Below are 17,640 nucleotides of genomic sequence, written 5' to 3'. Positions count from 1 at the left end.
ACTTACACTTAGTAACTGCTAATAAAAGTTTGACCAACTACTTAAAAGCAATGCTCAGCTTTAACCCCTATCATTGATTAACCTTACACATCACATGATCTTACACCTTTGTGAGTTTATGTCCACTGGTTCCCCACAACTTGTTGAGCTATGATCATGTGTGAGCTCACCCTTGCTGTCTCACACCCCCCCACAGGAGAAGATCAGGTGGTTCAGGAGGAGCCGCCTAACACTGAGGAGTTCGATCTAATCTAGGTGGCGTTCCCAGTCGACATTGGCGCCGACGATCCTTAGTTCGCTTTATCTTTATTATTCTATTTTGTAATAAGTCTTCCGCTATGTAATAAATACTCTGATGTTTTATGACATTTATCTCTATACACTCTGTTATTATATATGTTGTCTTCTTGGCGCATGTATGAGATGCACCTGGCTTTGTTCCTTAAAGCCGGGTGTTACAGAGCTAAAGTGTTTATCTAGGTCAATTTACTATGTCATGCTATGGTTAAAGAAAAAATAAATTCATAATCCATTATAAGTGTCTATCAACTCCAAACAACACTTAGAACTAGTCCTTCCATAATCTTATCCTTCATTATTTGAATATTGAAACAAAATCAATAATTAGGAGCATGAAAATGATAGTTTGTTTAAAACAATCTCCTATAGTGTGACCTAACTTAAACTATATATGTAAAATGCATGAGTCACCATAATCTTATGTTGTCATTAACCACTAAAACCACAAAGAGCCTAGATGCTTTTATCATAATGAATACATAAGACACAACCAACACGAATGCATAACATGAATGTGTTTATTACTAGTTGCACCTCGAATTTACGCAGTGCAAAGTTTCTAAAATATGTTCACACATTGATTTATTTTGAGAGCTTTCAAGAGTTTTTTTTTCATTTTCTCTATTTTCCCTATCTCAATCTACCTTTAAGATTTTAGATTTTTTTACAAGCTCTGAATATTGGGGTTAGGTTTCTCGTGAACCAGTCTAGCTTTAGGATTTTTCTCAAAAAATTTAGAAACTTTAAAAAATGTTTTCCATGATTTAAAAACCTTATCAAAGTATTTACCAGATTTTCATATTATCTAAAAAGGACAAAAGTGCCCGTGCCTTCAAGACCACTTCCAATCAGCGCTAAGAAAGTAGGATGCCTTCAAGACCACTTCCAATCAGCGCTAAGAGCTAATTTGAACATTTTTTTATAATTCAGAAAGTAGGATGCCTGGTTTTTTATGTTCGAGGACGAAGAAGCAAATCATGTTGGTATTTCGACGGTACAACTGACCATGGAAAATGAATTGCCAAGGATTGAGGTGAAAAATAACTCACGGCCGGGTGGATTGTAGTGCAGTGAAACAAGTCCTCCCCGGACAGGCCACCGCCCACCGGACCCGGAAACTGTGCAATATTGCACCGGCAGCGCTATGCGTGATGTGCGAAATAGCTAGATGCTAGGTGCCGTCATTGCGTACACGTGGCGGATGCAGCTTGTATGCTATAATCCTCAGCGCAGCTGCGAGGGGGAAAAGGAGGGACCATCATGCATCAGGATCATGGTAATGCTTTGCAAAGTGCAGGAGGCGGAGAAGATGACTCAAGAAGAAGGCGTGGAATCTCGTCTAAATCTAAAGTTCAAAATGCGACCCGATCTCCGTACGCAGAGCAGTTACCTGTAAGCCGTCGGAAACTCGGAAGCATGGATACCAGGTAATGCTGCTACCGCATGTGGGGTGTTTGGTGGAATGCCCATGAGCTAAACAGCTTGCTAATATAACTTTGCGGTAGCTCGTTTCACGATGTGAGTGCCAATCATCGGGGTCACGGTGTTGGGACTGTTCTAGTGCTAGCCATGCTTAGCGATAGCAAGTTAGCAACAAATACTACTATTATTGTTCTTCCTGTGGTGATAATTACTAGGCAATGTCAGTTCTACGCTTCTATTTATACACATGCCGTGTTTCTTAAGTGATGACTAATTTTAACTACACTAAGTAGTACCCCCTCACTCTAAATCATCAGTTATTCCAACTTTTTTTGAGAGTCAAATCATCTCAAGTTTGACTTAAATTATAAAAAAAGGATTATAAAGATTTTTTACATTAAATATATATAGTGTAAAAATATAATTAATGTAGAATTTAATTATGCTTATTTGGTATTATAAATGTTATTGTTTTATTATATAAATTTAGTTAAGCTTATGTTTTGGTTCTCCAAAAAGGTTAGAATGACTTAGAATTTAGGATGTAGAGAGTATACCATCTTCCCTTTTTTTTCCTTGACTGGCTGAGAACATCCAGGCACCTCAAACCTTGATTTGTTATTTTTAGGGCGACGGTGTTGGGGGCGAAGACACCATCGCCCGTGTTTTACTTGCCCCTGTTGCATGGCCATTAGCCATTCACCGCCGATGCTTGGTTCCTAAATCTGCTCCCATTTGCCCTGCAAAATTTGCTATTTTTTTCATCTTTCTGCCTCGCAGACCTCTTCTGAAGAGGTCCTATTGGATGGATAGCGCAAGAAATTTGAAGGTAGAGATAAAGCTCACTGTTGTTTGATTTTCACTTCTTGGCCTTTTCTTTTCCCTTTTTTTTGTAATGAACTTTCCTTACCCTGTTCTTGGCTTCTCTCTGAATACATTTTATCACAAGAGATATTACATGGGGCTTTCAATTCTAATTACCATGCCTTGGTAAAATTGTGAATAGCTAAGGAAATTCATGAATCTGTTTCTAATGTGTTTTCCAATTCAAAGGCCCTACATTTTATTTCCTTCGATTTTCCTTCTTTGCAAAAGGTGTCAACGCACTCATAAAGAACACACAACTCCTGAAGAGATTCGTATGAGCAACAAAAGCAGCAAGGCGTATCAGAGAAAACGCTAGGCAAAGGGCGAACAAAGAAAACCGTCACATATTACAGTTTAATCAGGAAAATGGGTTTGTCAATCTCATATCCACCAGATGACTATTTGCCTGAGGATGATGATGATGATGATGATGATGGTATTGACAGGCTGTTTGTGCGGTCTCTAAGCTTTGATAATCTCAACACACATGATACCCTTGAATCACCAACAGCATTGCTCGATGCACTGACCTCCAAGAGGCTCATGGTGAGAGGCTCTTTAAGATTCGAAAGAAGGGAGGGTGATCCATTTCAAGTTGAAACAACGTTATCAATGGTGAGTCCTAAACCTGCAAAGAAGAGTTACAACTACAAGCCTATAGTCCTGCCAAGATATAAGTCCACAGAGAACCTACCACCAGATTCTCCGGTAATTGGGATGGTCAGCCCAGTGCACCAGGCTGCAGCAATAAGAGTGCAGAAGGTGTACAAGAGCTTCAGAACAAGGCGGCAGCTTGGTGATTGTGCTGTTCTTGTTGAACAACGCTGGTTTGTAAAATTCATTGTGCTAGTCTGATTCTGATATTAGGGCAAAGTTACTGAATTTCGTGAATTGTATGCTAAATCCAGGTGGAAACTACTTGATTTTGCATTGCTCAAGCGCAATTCAGTGTCATTTTTCGATGTACAAAAGCCTGAGTCGGCCCTCTCGAGGTGGTCTCGTGCCAGAATGAGAGCTGCCAAGGTAAATTCATGTGTCTACACATTATATGCTACTTAACCATTATTTTGAGCATGGAGCTTAGAACTTAGCGCAGTTGTCTGCTATAGTATTATGGTCCTACTATACTGGTTCTTGGCATTATTGTGATCCTTTTGGGGTCATTAATTGTTTTGATAATATTGTGAATTTGATAAACTGGACAAGTCAAACTAATTTTATTCTGCTGTTACTGTTAAATTTGGTCTGGTAGTTCTTTTTTATTGCGGAACCATGTCATTAGCGTGCCAACAGCCCATTGCTGCTATGAAGCTGATAATTATGCTCAAGTGCTGAAACGGTGTAGTCTGATTTCCACAAGGGCTATTGCCATATCTTTGTTCTAGTACGATTGAATATTGAGTTGGTATCTGCTGTTCTTTTCTTTCTTTCTTTCTTGCCTCAGGTAGGAAAAGGTCTTTCCAAGGATGAAATGGCTCAGAAGCTCGCACTGCAACACTGGCTTGAAGCAGTACGCATAAAAACAATTTCTTTAAAACACTAACTGGTGAAAGAACATCACAGAACATTCATGTTTCATGGGCAGATTGATCCTCGACATCGGTATGGTCACAACCTCCACTACTACTACCAATACTGGCTACACTGTGAGAGCAAACAGCCTTTCTTTTACTGGTATTGTTCACGTGAAACTTTTAAAGCTATCTCCCAACCAGCTGAAGAAGAGAAGTTCAAAGTTGTCTGAAATCACGTCTCAATAGGTTGGATATAGGTGAAGGAAAGGAGGTTAATATTGATGAGCACTGTCCAAGATGGAAGCTGCTGCAGCAATGCATCAGGTACCTTGGCCCGGTTAGTGCTTCAACCCTCAGCAGCTGAATACGAAATCTCAGAGCTAGCAGAAAAGGCTTCATATCTGAACCGTAGATGATTTGCTAATTTGTGCAGAAAGAAAGGGAGTCCTATGAGGTCGTGGTTGAGGATGGAAAGTTTATGTACAAACTGAGCCAGAAAATCGTCGACACATCTGAAGGCCCCAGGGATGCAAAATGGATCTTCGTGCTGAGCACAACGAGAGCTCTATACATCGGTACGGTACGTCCAACCAGGCAACCACCACATCACCTTGAAACCTTAAGCAGGCAGTAGAGAAGAACCTGAACCATGAAGATAGCCTCTAACAGATGAAATGTAATAATCTCATTGTTGTTGCAGAAGAGCAAGGGCACATTTCAGCACTCCAGCTTCCTCGCCGGTGGAGCCACATCTGCTGCTGGCAGACTGATTGTAGAGGATGGAATTCTAAAGGTGCATATATAGATCAACACTTGTCTTCCAGCCTCGTAGTGTTTTACTTGTGCAGCGCCCAAGTCACCTGTCTGATTCGTTCATCATCTTTCAGGCTGTCTGGCCACATAGTGGGCACTACCGCCCCACGGAGGCAAACTTTCGTGAGTTCATGAACTATCTGAAGAACAGGAACGTGGATCTTACAAATGTCAAGGTGAAGAAGCAAATCGATCAGATTGCTACACTTCTACACACATACCCATGCATCCTATCCCAGGAAGAAAAACCTACTGCGTTGCTCCTTTTTTTTCTTCCTCTCTGAAACAAGAACATCTTTTGGTTTGCTGTTTTTTCTACAGCTGAGCCTGTCAGAAGGTGAGGAGGACGAGTGGTTCAGGCACAGGGCCAGTAGCCTCTCCCAGCTTAACAACACGGAGAGCAGCCACCCCACGAGTGCAGAAGACTCCAAGTCCCACTCCCACCCCGCTGGCGCTGCTGACAAAGGCAATGACACTACACCAGGCACGCCACCATCCACGAGCCATGATAAAACAACGACCAGCGCAGCGACATCAGGCACGCCGGCCATGAAGAGGTCCTCGTCGGGCAGCAAGCTGCAGCGCAAGAGGCCTCCACGGCTGGCAGTGAGCAAGAGCCGGCTGGGCAAGGGCAGCGGGGAGCAGGGCGCGGGCGCGTTCGGGGACTGCCTAAACTTCTGCAAGGAGAACCTGTTCCGGGGCGGCGAGGGCGACGGCGAGGGCGGCTGCGAGGGCGAGGAGATGGTGGTGGTGCCGCAGGAGAAGATCCTGCACCGCATCAACTCCAAGATGAGCCTGCACTCTTACCAGCTCGGGAACCAGCTCTCGTTCCGCTGGACCACCGGCGCCGGGCCCAGGATCGGGTGCGTCCGGGACTACCCGCCGGAGCTGCAGTTCCGGTCGATGGAGCAGGTCAGCCTGTCGCCGCGCGGTGGCGCCGAGCACCCTAGGTTCGGCGGCACGCCTCCCCGCCAGAGCCCGTGCGCACCGCTGGTGCCATCAACGCCCGGAGGCCCCGTGTCGCCGCTGTACGGTCACGGTGGGGCGGGGACACCTTCGCCGCGGCTGCAACACGGTGCTGCCTAGAGGCACGGTAACGTATCTAGTGGCACGCCACTTCACCATGAGTCATGACCCATGACCCATGAGGCTTGAAGCCGTGACGAGGCGGAACCAGCCAGCCGGCCAGATGGACAAGTAGGGCGAAGTTTTTTCTCCTGATGATGAGAAGCAAGAACAAATGTTTCAATATAAAACAAACGGACGAATGATTAAACAAATAAAAAGGCGGCTCATTATTTTACTATACTACATACGCTTATATAGCACATTTGTGAAACAAAACTATCAATTTGAACTGTTCAAGAGTTTAAAGTAAGGTATTGGATCATCTGTTGTCAATTTATAGGGAATTCTATGGTTGGATTTATCTCTGTTTTTACCCTGATTTTTTGTATTTATACGTATGTCTTTTTTTTAATGAATGTCAGCACTTAATGGCGTTAAAATAGCTTATAAAAAAGATGTTTATACCTTACACAATTGCCCCTCCTTACATCAAATGTTTGCAATTTCGTCTCTGCTTTGATATAAATGTTTGGAATATAATTGTAACACAAATCTGATCATAAATTTTTAAAAATCAATACTTTAACTTTGATTTTAAAATATTCCAAAATTGATGATAATAAATTTAATTTAATATTAAATTTCAATAAAATCAACAACATTTTAACTATGATTTTAAAAGTATTTTAATTGATTCAATGATTTTCTTTTGGAAAAGTAATTATGACACTGGAAACATTTTAATTTTGAAAATCGACAACATTTCAAATAAGAAGACCAACAGGAGTGTTCTAATGAAAAAAAGACAATATAAGGAGTTGAGTCTATGAGCTTGTTCGCTGCGGCTTGCTGCGGCTGCAATCCGGCTGCGGCTGCGGCTTCTACAGTATTTTTCTCTCTATGGATTGCAGCTGCAGCAATCCAAACAGCTGCAACAGTGTCGGCTTGTAGCCAGCCGAACACGCCCTATTTTAGTTGTGTACATCATGGTTTTTGGCTCGGCAATGTATTTAGGGCCATTGAGAGAGAGAGAGAGTTCTGTTACATGGTTTCTAAGAGACTAAGAGTATCACATTATCTTTGGAAGTTTATGTTGATAGATGAAACAATCTTTCTCGATACATAGTTTCATTTTAGAGTTTCTTAGATTAGCCAAAAGTATTTAGTACTTTCAAGGACGGAGCTAGAAAAAATCTTAGGAGGAACTGAACTAAACCGCTACACTATAGGCAACGACTAATATGCAATCAGGTGTTATGTGCAAAGCATGCAAACAAGACTTCTGATCCATTAGATCAAGATCCAACCATATGTCACATTTAACACTTAAATCATTTCACCACTGTTTCGTGTAGATTTATAAGAAAACCCTAACAAACCACAGTATGTCTACGGTTGGATCATGATCTAACGGATCAGGATGTTCGCTTGCACACATGCAATAAGACTTGATTGCACATTAGTTGTCACCTACACTATATGAGTCTCTTCTATATTATATTTTGTATATTTTAAAATTGAGGAATGGCTTCAGTGAGGTTTCATGGACTCAGGAGCGGTAGGAGGGGCTCGATCCCCACCCACCCCACCGTACGGAATACTTCCACGAGGAGACAAAAGTATCCAATACTTTCACGATGTTGAGTTTCTTAAGTTGCCTTCTATAATGTTTTGACTTATATCCAAAAACTTATTATTGATCTTGCTCTAACATGTACATAGACATGCAATTGGATCACTTAAATGTTATTTGATGAGATTGAAATTTGCATGAAACTTGCAATTGCACGAAAGTGATGCATTAGATTAGTAAAAATTGTGATGTTAAAATAGTTAAATAACATTCCTGTTTTTTACATCTCATGTTAGCTTTGTTCTAAATCAAATATTAGTATCTTTGACAATTTATTTTAAAGATTCTTATAGTTTTGCAACATATATTACTCCCTCACAGTGCCCTTGCCCTTATACAAGTCATGTACATGTTTTTTTACGAAATACTAGGCTGGCTGGCTAAAAGCATCTCCAAGAGCTTCTAAAATTTACTCACTTTCATTATTTGAAGTTATTTAAGTAAAAATCAGTTTCTATATCTTTGTAACCTTCAATAATATTTTCATACCTTGTACGCGAGACAATTGTATTATTGGGACTACAAACAATCTGCTTCGCAATAATGCCATTCCAAACAATTATTTCGTAAAAAAGGGACTACAAATATTTTTAATTGATTCTACTACCATTTAACGTATTTGCTTCCGTTTTCCAATTCATCTCCATGTATTTGTGGTATAGGAGACGTTTTTACCCGTCACGCAACGGACAAGCAGTACTAGAAACTTGAATTGTGCTACCATGGAGGCACTCTCGAGCTCCTGCTAGAGTCATGTCGAGGCCCATCCATCCGTAGCCAGCACTGCTCTACGGACGAGCTCCGGCATGCCCCAGCTGTGATGAAATTTTGGAAAAAAAATACAAACCATTTTTAAAAGTACAGTAAACAATTAGATAGTACTGTAGCAATGTGCAGTTATGCCCTGTGCCTCCAGCCTGCTCGATGGAACGGGGGCGGATGTGCCCAGCGTGGTGGTCGCTGTCCGACGTCTCCGATCTGACAGCGATGATTTAGCTTCATGGCGGCGCACGAGATGAAACGCTCAGGCCACGTAAACAAGAGATGAAACCTGCAGAACGGCTTGAGGGGCAAAAGTGTCTCGTACGACATAAAATACAAGAGATTGTATCAGATAAGGAAGATAATACACTAAATGGCATCTTAATCAATTACTAGGTATATGCCCGTGCGTTGCAACGGGTGACACTTGTGCATGCATAGGTTATTGTTTAGTGATGTTATCAACCGACGGGTGACAATTGTGTACGCATAGGTCATTGTTTAGTGATGTTATCAACCGAACTCCGCGCGTCGGATCGACATGTGAGGGAGGTGGAGTCGGGAGGCGGGCTTGGGGGCGGGGCGTCGGGTGTGTGTGACCGTAAATCGTGTCCGGAGGCAGGCTCGTGGCTGTAGGTGGCTGGAGGCCGTGACTTGCAGAGCGCGGCGCGGTTGAAGCGAGAGGCGGGGGAGAGGTGGAGGAGGTCGGGTGTGGGTGGTTCTACCAAGTGTCGAATCCATCTGTCGGAGATAGGAGAGGTAGAACCAGAGAGGGTCAGCCTATCCCTTACCTTCTTCATAGTAGTATAGTTAAGTAAGTGTCCATGCGTTGCAACATGATTATATAATACACAATAACTTATGTACAAATATGTGTTATACTGTTATGAGCAAATATTTTCGCAATCCATTGGTGATCCTAGCCATACATAAATTTTGTTATTTTAATATAGCTATTTCACCACTACATTGCAATAATCAGTACCATGCAGACTTCTATATATGATAGTATAATGTCCATGTGTTGCAACGGGCCTCAATCAAGCTTCAACATCCTTAATAAAGCTTGTCCAGGACAGTAATAAATCGATTAAAGCATACCGTACGACGCGCGGTTCAAATATCATAATAAAATACAACATATCTCTGCATGCAGAGGAGTACGGTGTAAGAAATCATCTATAAGTTGAATAACAATTCAGCCTATAGATATTTTAAGACAAGTCTTAGCGATGCATGTAACCTAGTAACCTAGGGAACTTAGAATTTGCATAGTCAATGCATTTCTGCATTAGATACATTGCAGATATGAAGTGGCTGGTGGCCTAGTGCCTTCAATTTACTGAAGAAATAGGTGGCAGTCGCATGTGAAGAGAAACAAAGCCCACAAATTGGTCTGTAAATCTATATGTAAAATGATACGGGGAACAAGAATACCTGCAACCCAATCTGCCACTTAGCCCGTGTCTCAGCAAAAAAAGCAACACATTCATCCTTCTGGCAATTAGTCCAGATGAAATGTTGCAAATGATTTTGTTGCACTCTGCATAACACTTCCACACATACTCACCCAGATGCTGCTTCTCAAATCATCTCGAGCACCAGGTGCTACTTCAATTTCCCTTGAAATAGCTTCCCACCAACCCATTGAGTCTCAACTGGTTGTTCAAAACGATAGTTACAGAATGCATATCCAGGCTCCCCGCCAACCTCAACCGGCACTCCCTCTTCCTTTCTGCATTTCTCCTCTTATGGAGCAGCAGGAGACCGCGACGAGGACAAGATCCCAACAAAATATACTTCTGTGAATCTTGTAGCTATACTTGGCTTAATAGGTAGTAGAGATTAACAAATAGTATCTCTATTTTATTTCCATTCCGATCTGTTTCATCACTCGATAAATACAGAATCGAATCGAGCCCATTCAAATCCATGCAACAAGTATCCATATCGCGCAGTAAGGTAGCTTGAACACATTCGGCATTTCGTTGTGCCTGCCGGTGTGCTCGGGCAGCCATCATGCGGCGTCGCTCCTGACGCCGCCACCACCACTGCGACCGAACATCCCCATCCCCAGCACCCATCTCTCAATCATCTCCTGCGCGTGCACGCCCGTTGTTCGCCGGCACCAGGTGCCTCGCGTTGTACACCACCACGTGCGCCAACGCGCCCGACCGCTGCATGTAGCTCGCGAGCTCCCCGTTGTCTGCGACACGGCGCGCTCGGCGTCCAGGAACGCTCACAGGCCGTCCCAGCGCACCCCGTCCGGCCACGCCTCCGTGGCACGACGTCGTCCCAAAGGTCGCGGACGCCCTGGTATAGCAACATGCATGTCGTGCTCCAACAACAGCGACTCCACCTGTGGCACCACGCTGCACATCACGTCCGCTTGCATCGCCGTGCCCACCTCGTGGCTGCACTCCTCCCATGCCACGTCCCCACACGCGCCCATAGCCGCCTTGCCCCCGACGCGATTCAACGGGGGTGTCCGTAGTCCCACTGCTTTGCATAGTTGTACAGCGCGGCCAGCCTCGTCATGTTCTGCAACCACGACAACACCCGCCCCCGCGCGTCCGTCACCGCGACCCACCGCTGGGCCCGTGTCAGCGCCACCGCCTCCAACCGCAGCTCCTCCAGGTCCCGCTTCTGCCACGCGTTCAAGAGGCCCAGGAAGTAGGCCGAGTCCGCGTGCGTGGCCACCTGCGCCACCGGGTGCGTGAGCCATTGCCGATGGCCACACCACGGAGGTTCACGCGCAGCACCTCTGGCAGCTCCCGGTTCGTGTCCAGGATGTGCGCCCCCGCCGTGGGGATGTACTTGCCCATGTAGATCCCGCCCGTTAGGAAGAAGGGCTCCGTGCGGAGGGCCAGGTTCAGGGCGTAGAAAGACTGTAGCACGGTGAGGATGTGCTCGGCGATGATGGGCTGGTTGGTGGGGATGTCGGCCAGGGACGATGCCGTGCTGAAGCCGGTGCTGAGCGGGCTGTCGACGAAGAGGAGACCAAAGTGGCGGTTCCATGCGAAGGGGTTGCGCGAGAGGGTCTCGCCACCAGGGTTGACAAAGTAGGGGTTGCTCGAAGAAGTTGCCTAGGAGGCGGGAGCACCCCGGCCGCCCTGCAGCCAGAGGAGTGGCATGGTGGCCGGCAACGTGACAGGGTCAGTGGCCTGGTAGAAGGCAAAGAAGAGGGAGGCGTTGGCGGGCAGGATGGGGAGGTACCCAGATTTGGTAGGGAGGGCTTCTTTTGGAAACACCGCCACTGCCGCCGCGGGAGCAGCCAAGAGTGGGACGTGCGACAGCGAGGAGGATCAGAATGAGGTGCGGCGGTTGTTGCGAGCGGGCGATCTCGGGCCTTCGCGAGTGGGAGGGTCGGGCGGCAGTTGTTGCGGGCGAACGAGCGCAGAACGCGGTCGGGAGAGCGGCGCGTGCACAGAGGGGACGAGCGGGGGCATGGTCTACATTATTGTCTTAATAGAGAGTAGAGATAAGATCTTTATAATCCCATTTCTGCGAGCTAATTGTTTGGAATGGTATTATTGCAAAGCACACTGTTTGTAGTCCTAAAAATACAATTGTCTCATTGACGCCCTCTAGAGTCATCCTCAATCTCGTAAAAATGGTTCTGAGAAAACATAAAGACAATATGATCCAACCAACATCTACGTGAACAAGACGCTTTGGTGAAGCACTAGGACCCTCACCAAGCAGATGTCGAGATTAAGGGGGTGTTTGGTTTCTAGGGACTAATGTTTAGTCCCTTCATTTTGTTCCATTTTAGTATATAAATTGACAAATATAGAAACTAAAATAAAGTTTTAGTTTCTATATTTGATAATTTTGTAACTAAAGTGGAATAAAATGTAGGGACTAAAAATTAGTCCCTAGAAACCAAACACCCCCTAAGATAGCTACCACCATGACTAAAAAACACATAGACGACCATACTACAGAGCAGAATCAAGCCCTGAGATTCAGCTAGTTTTCAATCCATGCTACAAAGCAGAATCAAACCTGAGATTCAACTAGTTTTCAATCCATGCATCAATTGAGCTAATATGGCGAAGCATATCCATGTCTCAACACAACTGCATTTCATGAGGGCCTACTTGAAATCAAAGTATTTTTACATTTTCTAGACGATATCATGGTTTTTAATAATATCATAGTATTTCAGACCATAATATGTTTGGTTGCATTCCTAAATGTTTTCAAAACCATGTTTCTAGATACCAAGGTATTTTTGAAATATTAAAAACTTCACTCTAATCCGAAGCTTTCGAGTGTTTTTGGTTTGACTTTAGTTTTGCCCCCTAAAAACCAAAAGACAAACCATAGGGTTAGATCGGAAAGGAGTTTTTTCTAAAAGACGACATTTTTGTAGTATAAAACTGAAAGCACCTCTACACCTACTTTTAACATCTTTTGGATGAAACTATGAAACTATGTATATATAACTTTTAACAGCCTTTAGAAGTTTGCGAAACAGTTTTTAGTTTTTTGAAAACTCATAGCCCATAGCAACTTTATTTTATATCACATTCCCCCATCAACTTTTCTACAGCCACAGCCCAACCAATCAGACCTGATTCATTGCATTGCTAGCTTTTATACAATACCAGACAATATTTCTCAAAACCAAGGTATTTTTAGAGCCATGACAATTACGGCAACGACTGCTATGCAAGCAGTCGTTCTGTGCAAGCGTGCAAGCAAACCATCTGATCCATTAGATTACGATCCAACCACAGATACAACCATAGTTTGTCAGAGGTTTTTTTATAAAGATTATTGAGCTGGTGGTGGAAGGGTTTAAGTGTTAAATGTGACCTACGGTTGGATCACGATCTAATGGATCAGATTGTTTGCTTGCACGCTTGCATAGAAGGACTGCTTGCATAGCAGTCGTTGCCGACAATTACATATTATAGTATTGTAAAACTATGATTTTGATAAATACTGTTGCCAAACATACCCTCAACCGGATCATAAAAAACCAAACTGCAATCTTATCACCAGGCTCACAAATAATCATACAAGGCAGGTGTTTTGAAGGTCATACCAAAGTTTGACAAACATAGCACAATTAGATGACATCCAACTCCATACGAAAACTACCAATACACTATTCCGCCTCAACGCAGCCTCCTAGCCTCCCTCTCAGACTCGAGCAGTGTGAGGATGTCTCCCTCGCGAACCGGTCCCTTGACGTTCCTCATGATGAGACGGTTCTGGTCATCCAAGAACTTCACTCTGACCTGGGTAACCTGACCCCTGGAGCCGGTCCTTCCCATCACCTTCACCACAACAGCAAGCTTCACTTGGGTGTCCATACTGCACTTGTAGAAAGCATTTGTCAGTTGTCAAGGTGAATCAGGCCCTTTGTTCACAAAGTTCCTCAAATCACAGCTTTGAAGTAGAAACTGGCAAACAAATTAACAACATTACACAAACAAAAAACAAACTAGGAAAAAGAACACGCTCCATCTGGTGTCCAGCAGATTGCCTTTGCAGTATGAAAGAGAAGTGAAGTTCACAGGTTCTTGCTATGGCACAGTCCAAACTATTACCATCACCTTGCAGTCGGTAGGTTCTCCAAGAATGCTTGCCTGTTGTGGGCAATGCGCTAAGAAATAACTGTCCTTCACGATGTTCGATGCTTAATTAGACAAACCTACTGATCAGCTTTATTCACGGACTACATTTAAACCTGGAGACCCCTCAAAGTTCTACCACAAAGTCTCTACAGATCACATGAATAAGCAAGAACAGATTCCTGGTCACACAGCGCAGCATCCAACATTCAGAAGGAACAAAATCAGAGCTACCTACTCATCCATCACGTAGTAGCCATGGCACGAGAGAGAAAAAAACAGCTTAACACCAGAAGATTCAGGGCGCTCATACAACAACAACCAAGTCTCCCCAACTGTCAAAGATTTTATTCGCTGTACGCTGTCAGCCTTTTCGCTCAATGAAAATAACTAATGTGAAGCTTTGCTCCCCCGAATTGATAAAAAAAGTCTGGCAGACATGAAAGTGGTACTACAGTAACAAATGAATAAACACGCGACACAGCATAAAGCCTGCAGCTACGGCATATAACAGGGATGGATACACTGGAGATATAAGATGATCACCTCTCGCTTCTCGCGCAGAGTCGCGGACGGAGGACGACGGGCTTACGAAGGAAACCGGGGCGGCGGCGGCGATGACAGCACTGGAGGAGGAAGGAAACCCTAGGCCTATATATAACAAAAGTAGTGGGGTTTGCACTTTGTAGCTGAGCCCAGGGCCCCAGGCTGCCCTGGACGGGAACGGGACGCGCTGGCTGCCATTGCGCTAGACCGTCTGGGTGGGCGTGGGCCTCATCGAAAGCCAACTCGTGCGTTGGATTCAGTGTGGGCCGGACCGAGTTTCAGGCGTGACATGAATCATGATTGGCAGTTTCCAAAGGCCGGCCCGTTACGGCCCACGGAGACTGCTCGCGTCATTGCGCGCGTGCAAGCGCAATGGCAGTGCCTGTCGCATGTTGTGTCCTGAACTATCGACAATTCGACATAAAGTTCACGTGGCACCAAATTAATCAAAACCAGAAAAAACATGAATTCAGGTGTGTTTGATTGGGATGACAGAATGAAATAAGATAAGACGATCTTATAAATAATGTTGTTTGTTCAGAGTCAGAAGTTAGAATAAGACTATCTTAGTGTTGTTTCTCACAATTGGAGGGACGAGAAAAGACGACAAGGGACGTTTATATTCTGTTTGTCCTTAGCTGTCCCACAACCAAACCTTAGCTGTCCCGTAACCAAACGCATCCCTACGGCCTTGTTCGTTTGTGTCGGATTGCACCCGGAATCGTTACAACTAATCAAAGTTTATATAAATTAGAGAAGCAATTCGGTTAGAAATCGTTCCGACCCACCAATCCGGCACAAACGAACAAGGCCTAAATGGACGGACTAAGTCTCGCCTAAATGGACGGACTAAGTCTCGGTAACCGTTTCCTAGCTTTAAGAATCTAGAGATGTGATACGGCTTACCAAGTTTAAGAACCGCAGATGTATTTTACATCGACATTCGTACATTACTAAGATCTATCCCATTAACCGTGTCACGAGTGGAAGTTCTCTTGGCTGATCAAATGTTCAGATAAAACAGCAGTGCCAAGAACAAAAAGGATCAGCAGCCAGATGAGAGGTAAGGTACTGCTGATACCCCATCGCCTTAGCTTAGCTTAACCCATGCCCTAACATCTCGTACCCATAGCATAACAGGAACACACAGTGCAACTACTACAACAACAAGGACACCAGCAGCAAATTGTCTGTCACGTCACGTACTAGAAAGAACAACAACACATCAAATCCTACTGGTGGCACAACTTGACAGAGGGTCTAGAACGAGCTAGGCGACAGCTCTGGCACGAGCAGGAGGAGGTAGCCGGCGAGCAGCACCGCGAGTGCAGCACCGGCGGTCGCCGCCGAGGAGGAGACGCCGCGTCCGGTGGTCGCCTGCAGCGCGCGGGAGTCGGTCGTCGCCGTCGAGTTGTCCTTGGCTGCAAAAGGACAGACAAGAGAGTGGTCTCAGATCGAAAAGGAAACGTCAAATGAACGAAGAGCAACGAGGAGGCAGTGGAGGTAGAGAGGCAGGCTGACCTGGAGCGGCAGTGGAGCCCTTGTCGCCGCCGGGGCTGAAGACGGCGGCGTCTTTGGAGCCCGGGGGAATATGCAGGAGCTCTGCAGCAAAAATAAAATAAAATAAAATAAAATGACACAGACATGATTTGGCTTGGGGAGAAAAGAATGAAGCAGTAAGAAAAGCAACGCCGGGCCCGGGCGGCGGCCTTGTGGCTTCGCTAGCACTGGCTGGCCGGCTGAAGGAAGAAGAAAGCGAGGACGTACGAGCGCAGTGGGAGACGTTGGCGCGGGTGGCGCCGCAGGCGTTGGGGAGCGCGAGCGCGAGGGTGGCGTTGATCTTGATGCCCAGGTTGGGGTCGTCCTTGTCCTTGACGAGCACGCACAGGCACTTGGGGCTCTTCCCCAGCACCTGGCGCAGGCCGCCGCAGCAGTCGGGCGGCGGCGCGCGGGCCTGCCCCTGCACGTACTGCAGGCACGGCGCCAGGCCCACCAGCTGGTCCGCGCACTCCGTCTTGTCCGCGCTCATGTCGCCGCCCGCCACGGACGCCACGGCGATGGCCGTGGCCGCGGCCAGCGCCAGCACCGCAGCCCACCGCGCCATCGACGACGAGCTTGTGTTATGTGTGCGTTGGCCCGTGCAAGCTCCCTCCGCTGCGGGCAGCGGTTCAAGTGTGGCTGTGTGACTTGTGAGTGAGTGAGTGAGAGCTGGCTGGGATGTTTGGTGAGGGGCAGTTATTATAGCATCCGGACGAGGTCGACGTCACACAAGAGAAGTTGAGAGGAAGCGCGGCGTGGCGTGCCCGGCCGCGCCAGCGCTGCTGCTGGTCTGGTATGGACAGGCGGGTTCGCAGTGGCATGGCACACTGTTTCATGACCTGCCGAGGACGGGACTGGAGGGGGCCCAGCTGTCTGTCCGGTCTCCGTCCTGGAGTGTGGTCACTGCTCCAGTGTTGTTGATGCAAGCGCCGGCCGGCCACACGACGTTCCACTGGACGCCAAATCGAACTCGCCCTCGTGTTCACGGATTCTCTGGCTATGGCGCCTCGCCGTGCCGACTGTCGCAGGCGGCAGTGGAAACTCCATGTGCTGCCATGGGTGGACAGGACACACTGGCTTGGCTTGACAGCAGGAAAGAGAGAGGGCAACTGTATTGCGTCGGTGACGCACCGGAAACTCCTCCATGTTCATGTACTACACACACACACAAACAAACTCGTCTCGGGCACGGAATTGCCTTGCATCGGCGACGCACCGGAACCTGTCACGGGACTTCTTGAACAGATAGATTGACATGGCAAAAGAAGAACCAACTCAACTAATCCTTCACATGAAGGAAGCAGTAAAAGGGAACACGATTCTCATAGCTGTTAATTAGTTTCAGAATCCGTACGCGGACAGGACCAGCCATCTAAATGCGGGCTTTAACTTTCACGTACCAGGGAAAGCAGCAGCACAGCCGCAATGAATCGTGCTAGTAGTAGGCAGCATAGTGCACAGGCTGCTGTTACTGTAGGCAGGGAGTGGCGTCAAGATGCTGCCAGCGCAGCGGGTGGCATGATCACATGACATCAAAGACTGCCGCCGCCTGCATTGCTAGTCTTTCCGATCCATCGGTCTTTTTTAC

The 17,640-nt window shown here is 46.0% G+C and overlaps 3 protein-coding genes and 1 pseudogene across 6 annotated transcripts; 1 reads left to right on the top strand and 3 right to left on the bottom strand.

Annotated features, from left to right (window-relative positions):
* Window positions 1-1,249: 1,249 nt before the first annotated feature.
* Window positions 1,250-6,319, top strand: LOC103631766 (IQ domain-containing protein IQM5). Of its 3 annotated transcripts, XM_020545186.3 has the most exons (11): window positions 1,737-2,551; window positions 2,818-2,959; window positions 3,036-3,416; window positions 3,498-3,612; window positions 4,034-4,099; window positions 4,175-4,263; window positions 4,350-4,440; window positions 4,537-4,683; window positions 4,804-4,896; window positions 4,991-5,092; window positions 5,238-6,319. In XM_020545186.3, the coding sequence occupies exons 3-11, from the start codon at window positions 3,133-3,135 to the stop codon at window positions 6,000-6,002; spliced, it is 1,752 nt and encodes a 583-aa protein (XP_020400775.1). In that variant the 5' UTR covers window positions 1,737-2,551; window positions 2,818-2,959; window positions 3,036-3,132; the 3' UTR covers window positions 6,003-6,319. The 3 variants fall into 3 exon arrangements, with proteins under 3 accessions (XP_008669691.1, XP_020400775.1, XP_008669690.1); XM_008671469.4 differs by lacking the exon at window positions 1,737-2,551 and adding an exon at window positions 1,250-1,727 and having other exon boundaries at window positions 2,818-3,416; XM_008671468.4 differs by having other exon boundaries at window positions 2,818-3,416.
* A 4,077-nt stretch (window positions 6,320-10,396) lies between these two features.
* On the bottom strand, window positions 10,397-11,612 carry LOC103644447 (serine carboxypeptidase-like 50; annotated as a pseudogene).
* A 1,750-nt stretch (window positions 11,613-13,362) lies between these two features.
* Window positions 13,363-14,624, bottom strand: LOC100280715 (40S ribosomal protein S28). The gene is made up of 2 exons (NM_001153634.2): window positions 14,514-14,624; window positions 13,363-13,707 (listed from the first exon to the last, which is right to left on the bottom strand). The coding sequence occupies exon 2, from the start codon at window positions 13,704-13,706 to the stop codon at window positions 13,509-13,511; it is 198 nt and encodes a 65-aa protein (NP_001147106.1). The 5' UTR covers window position 13,707; window positions 14,514-14,624; the 3' UTR covers window positions 13,363-13,508.
* An 854-nt stretch (window positions 14,625-15,478) lies between these two features.
* Window positions 15,479-16,815, bottom strand: LOC100194231 (putative bifunctional inhibitor/LTP/seed storage protein family). Of its 2 annotated transcripts, NM_001352340.1 has the most exons (3): window positions 16,281-16,717; window positions 16,035-16,115; window positions 15,484-15,934 (listed from the first exon to the last, which is right to left on the bottom strand). In NM_001352340.1, the coding sequence occupies exons 1-3, from the start codon at window positions 16,615-16,617 to the stop codon at window positions 15,774-15,776; spliced, it is 579 nt and encodes a 192-aa protein (NP_001339269.1). In that variant the 5' UTR covers window positions 16,618-16,717; the 3' UTR covers window positions 15,484-15,773. The 2 variants fall into 2 exon arrangements, with proteins under 2 accessions (XP_023157064.1, NP_001339269.1); XM_023301296.2 differs by having other exon boundaries at window positions 15,479-15,934; window positions 16,035-16,815.
* Between the last annotated feature and the right edge of the window lie 825 nt (window positions 16,816-17,640).

The sequence above is a fragment of the Zea mays genome, chromosome 1 (genome assembly GCF_902167145.1).
Source record: "Zea mays cultivar B73 chromosome 1, Zm-B73-REFERENCE-NAM-5.0, whole genome shotgun sequence".
NCBI lineage: Eukaryota > Viridiplantae > Streptophyta > Magnoliopsida > Poales > Poaceae > Zea > Zea mays.
Note: the sequence above shows the minus strand (reverse complement) of the source record. Positions and strands in the feature narration are given on the sequence as shown.